This window comes from Salmo trutta, chromosome 23 (assembly GCF_901001165.1).
Source record: "Salmo trutta chromosome 23, fSalTru1.1, whole genome shotgun sequence".
Taxonomy (NCBI): Eukaryota; Metazoa; Chordata; class Actinopteri; order Salmoniformes; family Salmonidae; genus Salmo; species Salmo trutta.
The window spans coordinates 42,192,720-42,214,505 of record NC_042979.1 but is presented as its reverse complement, the minus strand read 5'-3'; the positions used below and the strand labels follow the sequence as shown (position 1 = coordinate 42,214,505).

Here is a 21,786-nt window from a genome sequence, read left to right as displayed (position 1 = left end):
GAGTCTCGAACGGTGATGTGTGTGGGGGGGGGGTGAGTCTCGAACGGTGATGTGTGTGGGGGGGGTGAGTCTCGAACGGTGATGTGTGTGGGGGGGGGTGAGTCTCGAACGGTGATGTGTGTGGGGGGGGTGAGTCTCGAACGGTGATGTGTGTGGGGGGGGTGAGTCTCGAACGGTGATGTGTGTGGGGGGGGTGAGTCTCGAACGGTGATGTGTGGGGGGGGGGGGGGGGTGAGTCTCGAACGGTGATGTGTGTGGGGGGGGTGAGTCTCGAACGGTGATGTGTGGGGGGGGTGAGTCTCGAACGGTGATGTGTGGGGGGGGGTGAGTCTCGAACGGTGATGTGTGTGGGGGGGGTGAGTCTCGAACGGTGATGTGTGTGGGGGGGGTGAGTCTCGAACGGTGATGTGTGTGGGGGGGGTGAGTCTCGAACGGTGATGTGTGGGGGGGGTGAGTCTCGAACGGTGATGTGTGTGGGGGGGTGAGTCTCGAACGGTGATGTGTGGGGGGGGGGGGGTGAGTCTCGAACGGTGATGTGTGGGGGGGTGAGTCTCGAACGGTGATGTGTGTGGGGGGGGTGAGTCTCGAACGGTGATGTGTGTGGGGGGGGGTGAGTCTCGAACGGTGATGTGTGTGGGGGGGGTGAGTCTCGAACGGTGATGTGTGGGGGGGGTGAGTCTCGAACGGTGATGTGTGGGGGGGTGAGTCTCGAACGGTGATGTGTAGGGGGGGTGAGTCTCGAATGGTGATGTGTGTGTGTGTGTGTGTGTGTGTGTGTGTGTGTGGGAGGCGGTGGGGCTGTTGACACTGATATTCCTGAACTCCCAGTTATTGGCTTCTATTAAGCTTTAAGCGGAATGGCTCTGGCACACTGCGTTAGCGTAGCCCTGTTTGACCTAGAATGATATAGCCTAGCGCACCACTAACATGCTAATGGGAGACTAGTCAGGATCGAGGCAAAGATGAACAGAGCAAAGTACAGAGAGATCCATGATAAAAAACCTGCTACAGAGCGCTCAGGACCTCAGACTGGGGTGAAGGTTCACCTTCCAAAAGGACAACGACCCTAAGCACACAGCCAAGACAATGCAGAAGTGGCTTCGGGACAAGTCCTTGAGAGGCTCAGCCAGAGCCTGGAATTGAATCCGATCTCTGGAGAGACCTGAAAATAGCTGCGCAGCAACGCTCTCCATCCAACCTGACAGAGCTTGAGAGGATCTGCAGAGAAGAATGGGAGAAACTCCCCAAATACAGGTGTGCCAAGCTTGTAGCGCCATACCCAAGAAGACTCGAGGCTGTAATCGCTGCCAAAGGTGCTTCAACAAAGTACTGAGTAAATGATCTGAATACTTATGTAAATGTAACATCAGTTTTTTTATTTTTAAAAAGTCTAAAAACCTGTTTTTGTTTTGTCATTATGGGGTATTGTGGGTAGATTGAGGGGAAAATACGATTTAATCAATTTTAAAATAAGGCAGTAACGTAACAAAAGGTGGAAAAGGGGAAAGGGCCTGAATACACTGTAGCGTAGCTCACCGCTAACACTCAAGGTTCTTTCCTGTCTCTGTCCTACTGTGTCATTGACGTAGCCTGCAATGAATCCATCACAGACTCATTGTGCAGTTCCACACGATATGCTCTAATCTAAATCCCTAACACTGAGCTTATAAACAGCTTATAAACCATTCAATAGTTAGCTAACTGTTAGTTAACCATAGCTTGCATTCAGCTTGCATGAGATTCGTGAAGCTCCACAGCTGTTCTGTCATCTCAGACGAGGCAGGTGTTTCCTTTCCTCCCAGACACAAATATAGTGAAGCCGCTTCCCCCGTCTTTCACACAACAATACCAGATACCAGCTGGTGCGCTGTCAAATCATTCCCCTCCCCCCCCATCCCAGGAGTCTTTCCAGGAGTTGCTAGTTCCTAGCCCACACAAACACACGTTAAAATTACCTGTAAAAATCATGGGACTTCCACTTGGCTCTACAGAGGGGGCAGATGAGCGTCTCGTGGTTCCGCCGGCATTCCTCAGCCCCTGCGAGACAGGCAGAGACGGACCAACAGAATTAGCTCTCCCCCCAGTTTAGAAAATGACAATGCACTGACTGGGTGTCAAGGAAGTCAATGCACCAATAAAATGGAGCAACAATTAGACTGGAGTTTAGAGAGAGAGAGAAGAGGGCTAGGGCCTCAGCACGAACGTGACAGACTATCGAGAGGGCTGTGTGTGTGTGTGTGTGTGTGTGTGTGTGTGTGTGTGTGTGTGTGTGTGTGTGTGTGTGTGTGTGTGTGTGTGTGTGTAATGGGATGGGAGTAAGCTGAGTGGAGTGTGGTGGTGCTTGCTGGACTATAAAACCTTCATGGATGACTGCATGGAGTCACTAAATGTCAGACGAGTCCATGTCTGAGGCCGGGCCACAGACACCCAGGTCTCAAACAGTCAGTCGGTCGATGTTAGGGGAGATCGCTAACAGCTCGGAGCCTATTATAATTTCCCCCTTCACAGAGTCAGCCTCTGTTTGACGAGGTGTGGGGTGATTAAACATGTATTTTGAGAGAAGCTGATACGGTGAAATGACACTAAAATAAACAGAGTAGAAGCTCTGAAAGTCTTGTTTTCACTCAGTGCTTTTCTTCACCAGTTGAAGTAGTTGGTGTACAGTGGTAGCGCCATAATGGATATACATGTGCATAGTGTTCCTAAAAGCAACTACAACAGAATACCATATGCCCCCTCAAATAGAAAAATCTGGACCTTGATGCCAGTTTAACTGCTTTTAAAAAAAGTATTCTTCCCCTCTAAATCAGGGACGGATTTAGACCTGGGACACCAGGTGAGTGCAATTAATTATCTGGCGGAACAGAAAACCAGCAGTACTCAGGACCTTGTAGAGTCAGATTTCAATACCCCTGCCTTATGAACTAACCCTAAGTGCTACTTGGGTAAAACTATTTTGACAATGTCAGAGCTCACCTTGGCTTAGATGACAGGGACCATATTACACTGTACACGCGTCAAAAGTTTAAATGAGTTGAACTTTTGATAGCGTACTGTAGTACTCACAGACATGCAGTCTTTTGATAGCGTATTGTAGTACTCACAGACATGCAGTCTATTGATAGCATACTGTAGTACTCACAGACATGCAGTCTTGATAGCATACTGTAGTACTCACAGACATGCAGTCTTTTGATAATGTACTGTAGTACTCACAGACATGCAGTCTTTTGATAATGTACTGTAGTACTCACAGACATGCAGTCTTTTGATAGCGTACTGTAGTACTCACAGACATGCAGTCTTTTGATAGCATACTGTAGTACTCACAGACATGCAGTCTTTTGATAGCATACTGTAGTACTCACAGACATGCAGTCTTTTGATAGCATACTGTAGTACTCACAGACATGCAGTCTCCTGATAGCGTACTGTTGTACTCACAGATAGACATGCAGTCTCCTGATAGCATACTGTTGTACTCACAGATAGACATGCAGTCTCCTGATAGCGTACTGTTGTACTCACAGATAGACATGCAGTCTCCTGATAGCGTACTGTTGTACTCACAGATAGACATGCAGTGGTGGTGCAGCTTGTTCCTGCAGCCTTCCTCACACACAGTCAGACTCTCCTCATCCAGCATGTCCAACAGACAAATAGGACACATCTGCTCCTCTTCATCCTTCAGACTACTGACAGAGAGAGACAGAGGGGGTGAGAGAGAGACAGAGGGGGTGAGAGAGAGACAGAGGGGGTGAGAGAAAAATAAAGGACATAAACACATACATACATACATACATACATACATACAGTTGAAATCGGAAGTTTACATACACTTAGATTGAAGTCATTAAAACTCGTTTCTCAGCAACAACCACAAATTTCTTGTTAACAAACTATAGTTTTGGCAACTCGGTTAGGACATCTACTTTGCGCTTGACATAAGTCATTTTTCCAACAATTGTTTAGACAGAATATTTCACTGTATCACAATTCCAGTGGGTCAGAAGTTTACATACAGTAAGTTGACTGTGCCTTTAAACAGCTTGGAAAATTCCAGAAAATGATGTAATGGCTTTAGAAGTTTCTGATAGGCTAATTGACATCATTTGAGTCAATTGGAGGTGTACCTGTGGATGTATTTCAAGGCCTACCTTCAAACTCAGTGCCTCTTTGCTTGACATCATGGGAAAATCAAAAGAAATCAGCCAAGACCTCAGAAAAACAATTGTAGACCTCCACAAGTCTGGTTCATCCTTGGGAGCAATTTCCAAACGCCTGAAGGTACCACGTTCTTCTGTACAAACAATAGTACGCAAGTATAAACACCATGGGACCACGCAGCCGTCATACCGCTCAGGAAGGAGATGCGTTCTGTCTCCTAGAGATGAATGTACTCTGGTGCGAAAAGTGCAAATCAATCCCAGAACAACAGCAAAGGATCTTGTGAAGATGCTGGAGGAAACAGGTACATAAGTATCTATATCCACAGTAAAACGAGTCCTATATCGACATAACCTGAAAGGCCGCTCAGCAAGGAAGAGGCCACTGCTCCAAAACCGCCATAAAAAAGCCAGACTACGGTTTGCAACTGCACATGGGGACAAAGATCATACTTTTTGAAGAAATGTCCTCTGGTCTGATGAAAAAAAAAATAGAACTGTTAGGCCATAATGACTATCGTTATGTTTGGAGGAAAAAGGGTGATGCTTGCAAGCCGAAGAACACCATCCCAACCGTGAAGCACGGGGGTGGCAGCATCATGTTGTGGGGGTGCTTTGCTGCAGGAGGGACTGGTGCACTTCACAAAATAGATGGCATCATGAGGAGGGAGAATTATGTGGATATATTGAAGCAACATCTCAAGACATCAGTCAGGAAGTTAAAGCTTGGTTGCAAATGGGTCTTCCAAATGGACAATGACCCCAAGCATACTTCCAAAGTTGTGGCAAAATGGCTTAAGTGCACTTCCGGTCCGGAGCGAGCAGTCGCACTTCGCTTCGCTCCACAGGTAATATTACACTTCTTTACATTACAACGGTTTGGTTTGTTTGATCTGAGCAATTTTTCTTAGCTATCAAAGATAATTGTGTAGTTTAGAGTAATTAGAGTAATTATCGAGGCTAGCTATTTTTTCGTCCTCCTAACGTAGTCAACACTGCTAGCTAGCCAACCTCTACCGACTAGCAGCACTGTAGAAACTATTACATTACAACGGAACGACTTGATTAGTGTAGTGTAGTGTTAGTGTTAGTGTTAGTTAGCTAGCTACATAGTTGTCTTTGCTGTCTTTGTATCTAAGATAATTGTGTAGTTTAGAGTAATTATTGAGGTTAGCTAGCCAGCCGCGACGCGACGCCTTGTCCAGACTCCAGACTTAGTCAACACACCTAGTCATCAAACCCACTGCTAGCTAGTGGGTTTGCTAGCTAGCCAACCGTTACCGACTAGCAGCGCTGTAGATACTAATACATTACAACGGAACGATTTGACTAGTGCAGTGTTAGCTAGCTAGCTACATAGTTGTCTTTGTCATAGCTTGATAATTGTGTAGTTTAGTAATTATCGAGGTTAGCTAGCCAGCTATTTCCGTCCCCCGCGACGCCATTGTTCCATACCTAGCCAACTATTACCGACGAGCAGCATTGTAGAAACTAAATACATTACAAAGGAACGTCTTGATTAGTGTTATGTTAGCTAGCTACAAAGTTGCTTTTGTATAATAGCCAACCTCTACCGACTAGCAGCACTGTAGAAACTATTACATTACAACGGAACGACTTGATTAGTGTAGTGTTAGTGTTAGTTAGCTAGCATTTGTCATTTTAGTCAATAAGAGTTTCGCAACGTAAGCTTAACTTTCTGAACATTCGAGACGTGTAGTCCACTTGTCACTCCAATCTCCTTTGCATTAGCGTAGCCTCTTCTGTAGCTTGTCAACTATGTGTCTGTCTATCCCTGTTCTCTCCCCCCTGCACAGGCCATACAAACGCTTCACACCGCGTGGCCGCTGCCACTCTAACCTGGTGGTCCCAGCGCGCACGACCCACGTGGAGTTCCAGGTCTCCGGCAGCCTCTGGAACTGCCGGTCTGCGGCCAACAAGGCTGAGTTCATCTCAGCCTATGCTACCCTCCAGTCCCTAGACTTCCTGGCGCTGACGGAAACATGGATTACCACAGATAACACTGCTACTCCTACTGCTCTCTCCTCGTCTGCCCACGTGTTCTCGCATACCCCTAGAGCATCGAGCCAGCGGGGTGGTGGCACTGGAATCCTCATCTCTCCCAAGTGGACATTCTCTCTTTCTCCCCTGACCCATCTGTCTATCTCCTCATTTGAATTCCATGCTGTCACAGTTACCAGCCCTTTCAAGCTTAACATCCTTATCATTTATCGCCCTCCAGGTTCCCTTGGAGAGTTCATCAATGAGCTTGACGCCTTGATAAGTTCCTTTCCTGAGGCTGGCTCACCTCTCACAGTTCTGGGTGACTTTAACCTCCCCGCGTCTACCTTTGACTCATTCCTCTCTGTCTCCTTCTTTCCACTCCTCTCCTCTTTTGACCTCACCCTCTCACCTTCCCCCCTACTCACAAGGCAGGCAATACGCTTGACCTCATCTTTACTAGATGCTGTTCTTCCACTAATCTCATTGCAACTCCCCTCCAAGTCTCCGACCACTACCTTGTATCCTTTTCCCTCTCGCTCTCATCCAACACTTCTCACTCTGCCCCTACTCGGATGGTATTGCGCCGTCCCAACCTTCGCTCTCTCTCTACCACTACTCTCTCCTCTTCCATCCTATCATCTCTTCCCTCTGCTCAAACCTTCTCCAAACTATCTCCTGATTCTGCCTCCTCAACCCTCCTCTCCTCCCTTTCTGCATCCTTTGATTTTCTCTGTCCCCTATCCTCCAGGCCGGCTCGGTCCTCCCATCCTGCTCCGTGGCTCGACGACTCACTGCGAGCTCACAGAACAGGGCTCCGGGCAGCCGAGCGGAAATGGAGGAAAACTCGCCTCCCTGCGGACCTGGCATCCTTTCACTCCCTCTCTACATTTTCCTCTTCTGTCTCTGCTGCTAAAGCCACTTTCTACCACTCTAAATTCCAAGCATCTGCCTCTAACCCTAGGAAGCTCTTTGCTACCTTCTCCTCCCTCCTGAATCCTCCTCCCCCTCCCTCTCTGCGGATGACTTCGTCAACCATTTTGAAAAGAAGGTTGATGACATCCGATCCTCGTTTGCTAAGTCAAACGACACCGCTGGTCCTGCTCACACTGCCCTACCCTGTGCTTTGACCTCTTTCTCCCCTCTCTCTCCAGATGAAATCTCGCGTCTCGTGACGGCCGGCCGCCCAACAACCTGCCCACTTGACCCTATCCCCTCCTCTCTTCTCCAGACCATTTCCGGAGACTTTCTCCCCTACCTCACCTCGCTCATCAACTCATCCTTGACCGCTGGCTACGTCCCTTCCGTCTTCAAGAGAGCGAGAGTTGCACCCCTTCTGAAAAAACCTACACTCGATCCCTCCGATGTCAACAACTACAGACCAGTATCCCTTCTTTCTTTTCTCTCCAAAACTCTTGAACGTGCCGTCCTTGGCCAGCTCTCCTGCTATCTCTCTCAGAATGACCTTCTTGATCCTAATCAGTCAGGTTTCAAGACTGGGCATTCAACTGAGACTGCTCTTCTCTGTGTCACGGAGGCTCTCCGCACTGCTAAAGCTAACTCTCTCTCCTCTGCTCTCATTCTTCTAGACCTATCTGCTGCCTTTGATACTGTGAACCATCAGATCCTCCTCTCCACCCTCTCCGAGCTGGGCATCTCCGGCGCGGCCCACGCTTGGATTGCGTCCTACCTGACAGGTCGCTCCTACCAGGTGGCGTGGCGAGAATCTGTCTCCGCACCACATGCTCTCACCACTGGTGTCCCCCAGGGCTCTGTTCTAGGCCCTCTCCTATTCTCACTATACACCAAGTCACTTGGCTCTGTCATATCCTCACATGGTCTCTCCTATCATTGCTATGCAGACGACACACAATTAATCTTCTCCTTTCCCCCTTCTGATAACCAGGTGGCGAATCGCATCTCTGCATGTCTAGCAGACATATCAGTGTGGATGACGGATCACCACCTCAAGCTGAACCTCGGCAAGACGGAGCTGCTCTTCTTCCCGGGGAAAGACTGCCCGTTCCATGATCTCACCATCACGGTTGACAACTCCCTTGTGTCCTCCTCCCAGAGTGCTAAGAACCTTGGCGTGACCCTGGACAACACCCTGTCGTTCTCCACTAACATCAAGGCGGTGACCTGATCCTGTAGGTTCATGCTCTACAACATTCGCAGAGTACGACCCTGCCTCACACAGGAAGCGGCGCAGGTCCTAGTCCAGGCACTTGTCATCTCCCGTCTGGATTACTGCAACTCGCTGTTGGCTGGGCTCCCTGCCTGTGCCATTAAACCCCTACAACTCATCCAGAACGCCGCAGCCCGTCTGGTGTTCAACCTTCCCAAGTTCTCTCACGTCACCCCGCTCCTCCGCTCTCTCCACTGGCTTCCAGTTGAAGCTCGCATCCGCTACAAGTCCATGGTGCTTGCCTACGGAGCTGTGAGGGGAACGGCACCTCCGTACCTTCAGGCTCTGATCAGGCCCTACACCCAAACAAGGGCACTGCGTTCATCCACCTCTGGCCTGCTCGCCTCCCTACCTCTGAGGAAGCACAGTTTCCGCTCAGCCCAGTCAAAACTGTTCGCTGCTCTGGCACCCCAATGGTGGAACAAGCTCCCTCACGACGCCAAGACAGCGGAGTCAATCACCACCTTCCGGAGACACCTGAAACCCCACCTCTTTAAGGAATACCTGGGATAGGATAAAGTAATCCTTCTAACCCCCCCCCCCCTAAAAGATTTAGATGCACTATTGTAAAGTGGTTGTTCCACTGGATATCATAAGGTGAATGCACCAATTTGTAAGTCGCTCTGGATAAGAGCGTCTGCTAAATAACTTAAATGTAAATGTTAAGGACAACAAAGTCTAGGTACTGGAGTGGCCATCACAAGGCCCTGACCTCAATCCCATAGATTTGTGAGCAGAACTGAAAAAGCGTGTGCAAGCAAGGAGGCCTACAATCCTTACTCAGTTACACCAGCTCTGTCAGGAGGAATGGGCCAAAAATTCACCCAACTTATTGTGGGAAGCTTATGGAAGGCTACCCGAAACATTTGACCCAAGTTAAACAATTTAAAAGCAATGCTACCAAATACTAATTGAGTGTATGTAAACTTCTGACCCACTGGGAATGTGATTAAAGAAATAAAAGCTGAAATCATTCTCTCAACTATTATTCTGACATTTCACATTCTGAAAATAAAGCGATGAGCTAAAACAGGGAATTTTTACTGAGATTAAATGTCAGGAATTGTGAAAAACTGAGTTTAAATGTATTTGGCGAAGGTGTATGTAAACTTCCGACTTCAACTGTACACATACACACATACATATATAAATAACAGCCAGGGCAGAAAGGGAAAGAGACATTTGTGTTAAACCAAGCTGGACCAATGTATTAAACCAATGCTTGACCCTCGTTCACATCAAAATCCAAAATTTGACACCACTTATGTTTATACAACTTGGTGGTATTCAAGGGCCTTCTGGCATAATATGTTTTACAATACAACATCTGTACTCTGTGTGTGTGTGTGTGTACACACTACCTGCTGTCGTTGCTCGAGGCGCCAGAGTTGCTGGACGGACAGGTCGTGTGGGGGTTGGACATGCGCGACACAAACTTCTGAATGGTGTTGCGCGACGGCGCCTTGATGCGCGAGCTGCGGCGATTGTGGTACTTCTGGAACAAGCTCTCCACCTGGAGACAATGCCACAGTTAGCCGTCGTAGGGAGAAATCTGCCCTAGACGCTGATCTTGGGTCAGATTGTCATTTTCTCTACATATTCAAGTCCATATCTAATGTGCATTCAAGATGGTGCAAGTCATTCATTGAAAGTTATCCTAAACATAAATTAGAAATATTCTAGCTTTGAAGTTTCTTTGGAATTGGTCATTACAAAATGGGTTTAGCTAATCATGTAGGCCCTTGTCAAACTATTGTTTTGAGCTGAAGCATACTGTGCTGGTACGGATATCCCCATTTTCACATTGTCCTGTCCAGCACGGTTTCAGCATGTTGGATCCTTAAACAGGCCAGCACAGTACAGCTCAGTTCTCTCAGCTCAGTAGGGAGAAAGGGGAATTACACAGATTGGTTACAGGGCATGTCGGTTGGTTGCTGAAAGGTTACCTCAAAGTTTTTGAGGGTTTTCCTCCAGAGCAGGGGGTCTGAGGGCTCCAGCTGGAAGACACGGAGCATGACGAAGAGGACGTGGATACAGAACGCCCCTCGGCCACAGCTACAGGTCTACAGTAAATGGAGAGGATAGCAGACCGGGGGGTTACTCACGTGTGTGTGCATATACATACCAACACCGCACTCACAAACACACGCGCAGGCACACACAGATGGCCATAAATGGTCACGCAGACAGATACAGACCTGCTGAACCATCTGTCCCAAATGGTACCCTATTCCCCCACGTTGGATAACGCTCTGGTCAAAAGTAGTGCCATTTGGGATGCAAGCCTTTAGTAAGAGGAAGCTCTATATGGCACCAACGCTCCAGTAGCAAAGGGCTGGGTAATCGCTCCAGTAGCAAATGGAGCATTTACCCAGTAATTTGCTACTGTAGCGATGGAGCGATTACCCAGCCATTTGCTACTGGAGCGATTACCCAGCCATTTGCTACTGGAGCGATGGAGCATTTGCTACTGGAGCGATGGAGCATTTACCCAGCCATTTGCTACTGGAGCATTTACCCAGCCATTTGCTACTGGAGCGATTACCCAGCCATTTGCTACTGGAGCGATTACCCAGCCATTTGCTACTGGAGCGATTACCCAGCCATTTGCTACTGGAGCGATTACCCAGCCATTTGCTACTGGAGCGATTACCCAGCCATTTGCTACTGGAGCGATTACCCAGCCATTTGCTACTGGAGCGATTACCCAGCCATTTGCTACTGGAGCGATTACCCAGCCATTTGCTACTGGAGCGATTACCCAGCCATTTGCTACCGGAGCGATTACCCAGCCATTTGCTACTGGAGCGATTACCCAGCCATTTGCTACTGGAGCGATTACCCAGCCATTTGCTACTGGAGCGATTACCCAGCCATTTGCTACTGGAGCGATTACCCAGCCATTTGCAACTGGAGCGATTACCCAGCCATTTGCTACTGGAGCGATTACCCAGCCATTTGCTACTGGAGCGATTACCCAGCCATTTGCTACTGGAGCGATGGAGCAATTACCTAGCCATTTGCTACTGGAGCGATGGAGCGATTACCCAGCCATTTGCTACTGTAGCGATTACCCAGCCATTTACTACTGGAGCGATTTATCGTTAGTAAATGTCTGGGTAATCGCTCCATCGCTACAGTAGCAAATGGCTGGGTAATCACTCCATCGCTACAGTAGCAAATGGCTGGGTAATCGCTCCATCACTACAGTAGTAAATGGCTGGGTAATCACTACAGTAGTAAATGGCTGGGTAAACAAAAAGAGCCTGCCAACGTACAAGTGAAGCAAATTAAGTTTTGACAATATTGCAATATTTTTTTGGAGCTAGTTTCCCCAGGACTGTAGGGGGAGAAAATCGAATTGCAATAAAATCACAGTATCGAATTGCAACACATATCGGCACCTAAGTATCATGACAATATCGTATCGTGAGGTCCCTGGATATCCCTAGCCCTATTATTACTTCAATTTATGTTTTGGCTACAAATACGAGTATAGGACAAGTCAACAACATTATTTGGGTATGAGTTAACAGAATACAAACTTTTAAAAGTCAGATTTTCAAATGGACAGTTACTCTAAACGCAATTTGGTAAAAGCTGGAACCGTTGTTGCAGCCAAGCCTCAATCTAGCCTGCCAGTTGGAATCTCACAAACTTGCATCAGCTTATTTAATTCCCAATCGACCCCAAGTCTAGACACTTGTATATCCTGTTTGGGCTAGGGGGCAGTATTGAGAATTTTGGAAAAAAATATGTGCCCATTTTTAACTGCCTCCTACACCAACTCAGAAGCTATAATATGCATATTATTGTTCAGGTTTGGATAGAAAACACTCTGAATTTTCTAAAACAGTTTGAATGGTGTCTGTAAGTATAACAAAACTCATATTGCAGGCAAAAACCTGTGAAAAATAGATTTTAAAAAATGATTTTGTGACTGTACTATTTAGTGTCATTGTTTTATAGATACCATAGTGAGAAAGGATTCAGTTCGCAACTCCTACTGCTTCCACTAGATGTCAACGATCTTTATAAAGTTGTTGGAAGCATCTGTGATGAATACAGACCGAATTAGAATGCTTGTAAGTTGACACGTCATCACTTCATTTTTTGCGCCTGCGCATAAATCTGAGAAGAGTGTCTTTGTCATAATCGTTTATTCTAGACACTTGATAGGTTGTGTGAAAATATTACTGATGTTTACTGATGTTTCACGTTAGAAATGGACCAAAAGATTAATGCTAAACAACGTTTGACATGTTTGAACAAACATAAATAGATTATTTACTAGGTTTTTTTTAGCTTTTCGGCGTGACTTTACACTGCCCACCTCATTTTGTGGGAGCCTACTGAACGCTAACTATTTGGACATAAATTATGTACTTTGTCAAAATAAACCACATTTGTTCTGGACCTGGGATCCCTGGCAGCGCCTTCTGATGGAGATAATCAAAGGTAAGGGGATATTTAGAATGTTATTATCGATATTAGATGATGCTAATGCTAACGGTATAGCTTAGCTTAGCTTAGCTTATAGCTTAGCTTAGCTTATGTTGTTAGCATAGTACCCAGTTTATTGCAAAATGTGATTTCCCAGTAAAGTTATTTTGAGATCTGGCCATTCGGTAGCAATTACGAGATGATAATATATTATTCTTTGAATGACAATATTATAATTTACCAATGTTTTCGAATAGTAATTGCGTGATTTGTAATGCTGGATTCACTGGGAGCATTCGAGCCGAAAAAAATTCTGAATTTCACCGCGACTGTAAATGCTGTTTTTGGATATAAATATGAACTTGATGGAACTAAAAATGCATGTATTGTCTAACATAATGTCCTATGAGTGTCATCTGATGCAGATTGTCAAAGGTAAGTGCATAATTCTAGCTAGTTTTCTGTCTGTTGATGCCCTTCTTTGAATTGGCTAAACATTACACGCAGCTATTGTCAATGTACTCTCCTCACATAACCTAACTTTATGCATTCTCCGTAAAGCCTCTGAAAATCGGACAGCGTGGTTAGATTTAGGAGATATATCTTTCAAATGGAGGAAAATAGTTGATTATTTGATTATTTGAAATGATTACTCTTGCAGTTTTGAATTCCCCGCCATGGTCACATGACAATGAATCCCAATACCGGGATAAGATCCTGCCCCCTGGCCTCAACAGGATATATCAGTATAATAGTTGATAACACCCATCTAATCCTTTTAATATCTACACAAGTACATAGAGGGAGTCGATTTGAAAATTAGTCTTGATTCTGTTTAAATCTTTCTTCATTGGTCTGAGTGGACTTCCAGCAATTCCTACCTGTGGACCAATGAACACCCTGTATTTGTTGTCGGGGCTGTCTCCTCCAATCAGAAAGGAGTTGGGGCCTATCTGCTGCAGTAGGTAGAGGCGAGCCCTCATGACCTTGTTGACACGGCGACTGGTCTCCTCAGGACTGTAGGGGGAGAAGCCGTCTGGGGAGGGCGCCCGGCGAGGGGGCGTCACCCTGCCACTCTGAAACTACACAACATCAGATCAAGACAGCCTCAGAACAATAGTTACATGGGTATATTATACTGTCACTAAATATTCACTTAGGACTTTATATTGCTATGATACTTTTTACAGTTCTTTAAACCCCAAGTGAAGAGGCTTGATATCTAATCAATGTTACATTATCATCAAAATGTTTTAATGTCTGTGTGTGTGCTAATCACCGGCACGGGTGAGGCCCTCTTCCTGCGCACCCCGGGGGACTCAGGCTTCCCACCGGCCCTGCCAGAGGAAGAGGAGGAGGAAGAGGGGGTTCCAGGGGAGGGGCTGCGGCGGCCTCTGCTCTGCTGGGGGGAGGAGCTGGTGGGGGCGTCGGCTCCGGCCTCTGCCCCTTTGCAGCCCGCCTCGCTCCCGTCCGGTCGCAAGGGGACAGGCTTCACCACCTGAGGGAGAGAAGGACAGGGGGTTAATGACAGGTTGGGGTCGGCCAAATGACAGTAGAGTCCCTTTACAGTGGAACGTTCAGACAGACATTTGTTATGTAAAACAAACATGCTTCTCTGACATGTAGAACATGTAGAACAAGGAATCATGTCAGCTCTATCCATGGCATTTCTATCTGCGACGTTGGTCAACTGAACACGGGTCTGTAGATCTGGTGGAAGCATTGAAATTTCCACGCAGCCAATCGGAAGGCATGATGTAGCCATATTACATATATCCATCTAATCCTCTCAGAAGACTGCCAAGACTAGAGGTCAGGGGGGGCTAGAGGTCAGGGGGGGGGGCTAGAGGTCAGGGGGGGCTTAGAGGTCAGGGGGGCTTAGAGGTCAGGGGGGCTTAGAGGTCAGGGGGGCTTAGAGGTCAGGGGGGCTAGATCAGCCTCTGTGTCTGCTGTGAAAGACTAGGTGCAACGTAATGATGCAACATCCAGGGTTGGACATGTCCAATTCTGCTAGATTTCAGTCATGAAAACTTTATTTCAAAGCATTAACAGTATCAAATCAGTCTTTAGAGTAGTGAATATTTAAGAGTTGCTTGGATCTATAAATGTTAAGCGTGGCACAGTACGCTAAGTACACACACGTGTGGTGTTCTCTGTGTGTGTGTGTGTGTGTGTGTATAGACCTACATGTTTATACAGTATTATAGCCGTGTGGTGTTCTCTGTGTGCGCGTGTGTGTGTGTGTGTATGCATCTACATGTTTATACAGTATTATAGCCGTGTGGTGTTCTCTCTCTGTGTGTGTGTGTGTGTGTGTGTGTGTGTGTGTGTGTGTGTGTGTGTGTGTGTGTGTGTGTGTGTGTGTGTGTGTGTGTGTAGACCTACATGTTTATACAGTATTATAGCCGTGTGGTGTTCTCTCTGTGTGTGTGTGTGTGTGTGTGTGTGTGTGTATAGACCTACATGTTTATACAGTATTATAGCCGTGTGGTGTTCTCTCTGTGTGTGTGTGTGTGTGTGTGTGTGTGTGTGTGTGTGTGTGTGTGTGTGTAGACCTACATGTTTATACAGTATTATAGCCGTGTGGTGTTCTCTCTGTGTGTGTGTGTGTGTGTGTGTGTGTGTGTGTGTGTGTGTGTGTGTGTGTGTGTGTGTGTATAGACCTACATGTTTATACAGTATTATAGCTGTGTGTGCACGTGTTTGTTTCTGTGTCCATGTGTGTCAGGATGCAGCAGCTCACCACCGGGCCCCTCCTGCTACGTCTCTCCAGCCACTCGTGCTTCCAGGTGGGCATGCAGGTGGCCTTGAGCTTCTCCCGGATCATCCGCTCCTCGGGCCGGTCCTCCATCTTCTGCAGACCCCTCAGGGTATCCTTATTCTCCATGTCGCGACTACAGAGAAACCGCAGAGGGGGCGGAGTTAGACAATGGCAACTGCTTGGCATCTGACCGCAAGGCACTACAGAGGGTAGTGCTTACGGCTCAGTACATCACTGGGGCTAAGCTACCTGACATCCAGGATCTCTATACCAGGCGGTTTTAGAGGAAGCTGTGGCATATCAACAGGCTGATTAAACAGCATGATCATTACACAGGTGCACCTTGTGCTAGGGACAATAAAAGGCCACTTTAAAATGTGCAACATATTGCCACAGATGTCTCAAGTTGAGGGAGCGTGCAATTGGCATGCTGACTGCAGGAATGTCCACCAGAGCTGATGCCAGAGAATTGAATGTTAATTTCTCTACCATAAGCTTCCTCCAACATCGTTTTAGAGAATTTGGCAGTAAGTCCAACCGGCCTCACAACCGCAGACCATGTGTAACAATGCCAGGCCCTCCACATTCGGCTTCTTCACCGGGCCTGGCTCCCCAGTGGGTGGGCCTGCCTGCACCCTGCCTACTCATGTGAAATCCATAGATTAGGGCCTAATTAATTTATTTAAATAGATTTTTATATGAACTTTAACTCAGTAAAATCTTAGACATTTTTGCATTAAAATTTTTGTTCAGTATATGTACATATCTACCTCAAGTACCCCTGCACAGACTCGGAACTGGTAACCCGTGTACAGGGCCTGAAAAGGTTTTGGTCCACCATGATTGTTGCCATAACTAAAAATATATATATATTTTTAAACAGATGAGCATGCATGCTTTGTAATGTTTCTCAAACAAATGTATTAAGGGTAAAAAGTGGTATATTGCTAAATATTTACATTTGAACCAAAATATTAGAGACAAAATATTCAGCTACCCCCTTTAAGGGCAGGAGGTTACCGTGGTAACGAGGGCGCTAGCTGCTCTAGTCAGTGACAGAATCTGACTAGTAGCCGGTGCCTTCACTAGCAGTTGAAGCAAAAAAAATCTAACATTGAAAAACAACCTCGCTTGTGAACAAAACAATGTAAGTAGTCAAGACACAGAAGGACAAAGTCTCACTTTAGTAGACTTGAGTAAATTAGACCAACTTCAATGCCTGTGCGCAGCACTTCCAAAATGACTTCCATCTCAGTGTATACAGCTCCCCAGCCAGGTGTTGCTGTGCGTCGCGGGATGGATAGATATATAAGTCCTAGTTCTTTGTGTGATTAGCTACAAGCTATGAACCAAAATGACAGAAACACTTTGAAAACAGCTACGGCAGCATTTATTTAGCTGTAAATGTGCCAATACTTGGCAGGTGGCGTGTGTTCATTTTAGACCCTGCCATATAGCCAAGTTACTCATTGTGTATTTATTCATCGTGTTGTTATTTCTCTGCATTGTTCGGAAGGGCCCATAAGTAAGCTTTTCACTGTTTGTCTACAACTGTAGATTTGATTGACAATACCCAGCAAACTAGAAAACATTCCCAGAACATTATCCAAGATTCCCATGATGTTCTAGTTAGGGTTCTCTCTTACATTAGGTTGATAAACATTCAGAGAATGTTATAAAGATTTTATTAATGTTCTAACATTCACTAAAATGTTGTGTACAACATTATAAAAACCACCACAGAACATTCCCCAAAAGTTCTCATTGGGTTTCTAGGTAATGTAATAACAATGTACCAGTAATGTTTTCCCAGCAAAACAAAATTGGTTCTGTGAAAGTTCCCAGAACATTATTTAGGTCACGGCAAATGTTCTCATAACACACATTCCTGGTGATGATTAGAGAATGTTTGCATAAAACATTTGCCTAATGTTGCAAAAATGTTCCTATAAAACATTTAAAAAGGTTCCCAGGATGTTTCATTAGGTTGTGGAACCAGTCTTGTGAGAACATTGTGGGGACATGACAAAAGATACACTACCGGTCAAACGTTTCAGAACACCGACTCAGTCAAGGGTTTTTCTTTATTTTTCTACATTGTAGAATAATAGAAGACATCAAAACCATTAACTAACACCTATGGAATCATGTAGTAACCAAAAAAGTGTTAAATTCAAATGTATTTTAAATTTGAGATTCTTCAAATAGCCACCCTTTGCCTTGATGACAGCTTTGCACACGCTTGGCATTCTCTCAACCAGCTTCATGAGGTAGACACCTGGAATGCATTTCAATTAACAGATGTGCCTTCTTAAAAGTTAATTTGTGGAATTTCTTTCCTTCTTAATGCGTTTGAGCCAATCAGTTGTGTTGTGACATGGTAGGGGTGGTATACAGAAGATGGCCTTACTTGGTAAAAGACCAAGTCCATATTATGGCAAGAACATTTCAAAACGACAGTCCATCATTACTTTAAGACATGAAGGTCAGTAAATACAGAACATTTCAAGACCTTTGAAATTTTCTTCAAGTGCAGTCGCAAAAACCATCCAAGTGCTATGATGAAACTGGCTCTCATGAGGACCGCCACAGGAATGGAAGACCCAGAGTTACCTCTGCTGCAGACAATAAGTTCATTAGAGTTACCAGCCTCAGAAATTGCAGCCCAAATAAATGCTTCAGAATTCAAGTAATCAACTCAAAGTTTATTTGTCACGAGCGTCGAATACAACAGGTGTAGACCTTACAGTGAGATGCTTACTTACAGGCTCTAACCAACAGTGCAAAAAAGGTATTAGGTGAACAATAGGTAAGTAAAGAAATAAAAACAGTAAAAAAGACAGTGAAAAATAACAGTAACTTGGCATTCCGGTACCGCTTGCCATGAGGCAGTAGAGAGAACAGTAGAGAGAACAGTCTATGACTGGGGTGGCTGGGGTCTTTGAACATTTTTAGGGCCTTCCTCTGACACCGCCTGGTGTAGAGGTCCTGGATGGCAGGCAGTTTAGTCCCAGTAATGTACTGGGCCATACGCACTACCCTCTGTAGTGCCTTGCGGTCAGAGGCCGAGCAATTGCCGTACCAGGCAGTGATGCAACCAGTCAGGATGCTCTCGATGTTGCAGCTGTAGAACCTTTTGAGGATCTCAGGACCCATGCCAAATCTTTTTAGTTTCCTGAGGGGGAATAGGCTTTGTCGTGCCCTCTTCACAACTGTCTTGGTGTGTTTGGACCAGTCTAGTTTGTTGGTGATGTGGACACCAAGGAACTTGAAGCTCTCAACCTGCTCCACTACAGCCCGTCGATGAGAATGGGGGCGTGCTCGGTCCTCCTTTTCCTGTAGTCCACAATCATCTCCTTAGTCTTGGTTATGTTGAAGTTGTTATTCTGGCACCACCCGGCCAGGTCTCTGACCTCCTCCCTATAGGCTGTCTCGTCGTTGTCGGTGATCAGGCCTACCAGTCCTACCACTGTTGTGATGGTGTTGGAGTCGTGCCTGGCCATGCAGTCATGAGTATACTGGGAGTACAGGCGGGGACTGAGCACGCACCCCTGGGGGGCTCCAGTGTTGAGGATCAGCGTGGCAGATGTGTTGCTACCTACCCTCACCACCTAGGGGCGGCCTGTCAGGAAGTCCAGGATCCAGTTGCAGAGGGAGGTGTTTAGTCCCAGGGTCCTTAACTTAGTGATGAGCTTTGAGGGGACAACGGTATTGAACGCTGAGCTTTAGTCAATGAATAGCATTCTCACGTAGGTGTTCCTTTTGTCCATGTGGGAAAGGGCTGTGTGGAGTGCAATAGAGATTGCATCATCTGCGGATCTGTTTGGACGGTATGCAAATTGGAGTGGGTCTAGGGTTTCTGGGATAATGGTGTTGATGTGAGCCAATACCAGCCTTTCTAATCCCTTCATGGCTACAGATGTGAGTGCTACGGGTCTGTTAGTCATTTAGGCAGGTTGCCTTCGTGTTCTTGGGAACAGGGACTATGGTGGTCTGCTTGAAACATGTTGGTATTACAGACTCAGACAGGGACATGTTGAAAATATCAGTGAAGACGCCTGCCAGTTAGTCAGCACATGCCCGGAGCACACGTCCTGGTAATCCATCTGGCCCCACAGCCTTGTGAATGTTGACCTGTTTAAAGGTCTTACTCACGTCGGCTACGGAGAGCATGATCACACAGTCGTCTGGAACAGCTGATGCTCTCATGCATGCCTCAGTGTTGCTTGCCTCGAAGCGAGCATAGAAGTGATTTAGCTCATCTGATAGGCTCGTGTCACTGGGCGGCTGTGCTTCCCTTTGTAGTCTAATAGTTTGCAAGCCCTGCCACATAAGACGAGCATCGGAGCCGGTGTAGTACGATTCAATCTTAGCCCTGTATTGACGCTTTGCCTGTTTGATGGTTCATCACAAGGCATAGCAGGATTTCTTATAAGTTTCCGGGTTAGATTCCCGCACCTTGAAAGCGGCTGCTCTACCCTTTATCTCAGTGCGAATGTTGCCTGTAATCCATGGCTTCTGGTATGTGCGTACAGTCACTGCAGAGACGACGTCCTCGATGCACTTACTGATAAAGCCAGTGACTGATGTGGTGTACTCCTCAATGCCATCGGAAGAATCCCGGAACATGTTCCAGTCTGTGATAACAAAACAGTCCTGTAGTTTAGCATCTGCTTCACCTGACCACTTTTTTATAGACCGAGTCACTGGTGCTTCCTGCTTTAATTTTTGCTTGTAAGCAGGAATCAGGAGGATAGAATTCTGGTCGGATTTACCAAATGGAGGGTGAGGGAGAGTTTTCTACACGTCTCTGTGTGTGGAGTAAAGGTGGTCTAGAATTGTTTTCCCTCTGGTTGCACATTTAACATGCTGATATAAATTAGGTAAAACTGATTTAAGTTTCCCTGCATTAAAGTCCCTGGCCACTAGGAGTGCCACCTCTGGGTGAGCAGTTTCCTGTTTGCTTATACAGCTGACTGAGTGCAGTTTTAGTGCCAGCATCTGTCTGTGGTGGTAAATAAACAGCCACGAAAAGTATAGCTGAAAACTCTCTAGGCAAGTAGTGTGGTCTGCATTTTATCACAAGATACTCTACTTCAGGCGGGCAAAATCTAGAGACTTCCTTAGATTTCGTGCACCAGCTGTTTACAAATATGCACAGACCGCCCCCCTCGGCTTACCGGAGTGTGCTGTTCTATCCTGATGGTGCAGCGTATATCCCGCTAGCTGAATATCCATGTCGTCATTCAGCCACGATTCCATGAAACATAGGATATTACAGTTTTTGATGTCCCTTTGGTAGGATATTCATGATCGTACCTCATCTAATTTATTGTCCAATGACTGCACGTTGGCGAGTAATATTGACGGTAACGGCAGCTTTCCCACTCGCCTTCTGCGTATCCTTATGAGGCACCCTGCTCTGTGCCTCTGTACCTGCGTCTCTTCCTCTTGCAAATAACTGGGATGTTGGCCTTGTCGGGTGTTCGGAGAATGTCCTGTGCTTCCTACTTGTTAAAGAAAAAATCTTGGTCTAATCCGAGGTGAGTGATCGCTGTCCTGATATCCAGAAGCTCTTTTTTTGCCGTAAGATATGGTTGCAGAAACATTATGTACAAAATAAGTTACAAATAACGCAAAAAAAACAACATAATAGCACAATTGGTTGGGCGCCCGTAAAACTGCTGCCATTTCCCCTGGCGCCATTTTACCTCAACAGACATCTTAATAACAACTGTTCAGAGGAGAACAGGCCTTCATGGTCGAATTACTGCAAAAAAAACACTACTAAAAAGGACACCAATAAGAAGAAGAGACTTGCTCGGGCAATGGACATTAGAACGATGGAAATTTGTCCTTTGGACTGATGAGTCCAAAGTGGAGATTTTTGGTTCCAACTGCTGTGTCTGAGACGTGGTGTGGGTGAATGGATGATCTCTGCATGTGTATTTCCCACCGTGAAGCATGGTGTGGGGGTGCTTTGCTGGTGACACTGTGGTGATTTACTTAGAATTCAAGGCATACTTAACCAGCATGGCTACCACAGCGTTCTGCAGCGATATGCCATCCCATCTGGTTTGTGCTTAGTGGGACGCTCATTTGTTTTCAACAGGACAATGACCCAACACACCTCCAGGCTGTGTAAGGGCTATTTGACCAAGGAGGAGAGTGATGGAGTGCTGCAACAGATTACCTGGCCTCCACAATCACCCGACCTCAACCCAATT

At 46.2% G+C, this 21,786-nt stretch overlaps 1 protein-coding gene across 4 annotated transcripts in view; it reads right to left on the bottom strand.

Moving 5' to 3' along the window:
* map3k1 (mitogen-activated protein kinase kinase kinase 1, E3 ubiquitin protein ligase) overlaps positions 1-21,786 on the bottom strand; it is a 59,844-nt gene that overhangs the window by 13,596 nt on the left and 24,462 nt on the right. For 2 of the 4 annotated variants that reach the window (XM_029710380.1, XM_029710383.1), the window contains exons 2-8: positions 15,542-15,692; positions 14,078-14,296; positions 13,680-13,880; positions 10,302-10,418; positions 9,717-9,868; positions 3,571-3,695; positions 1,956-2,037 (exon numbers count right to left, since the gene is read on the bottom strand). In XM_029710380.1, coding sequence (XP_029566240.1) covers positions 1,956-2,037; positions 3,571-3,695; positions 9,717-9,868; positions 10,302-10,418; positions 13,680-13,880; positions 14,078-14,296; positions 15,542-15,692 — 1,047 coding nt within the window. The remainder of the gene's footprint in view (positions 1-1,955; positions 2,038-3,570; positions 3,696-9,716; positions 9,869-10,301; positions 10,419-13,679; positions 13,881-14,077; positions 14,297-15,541; positions 15,693-21,786) is intronic. The other 2 variants (XM_029710381.1, XM_029710382.1) reach the window with 2 other exon arrangements.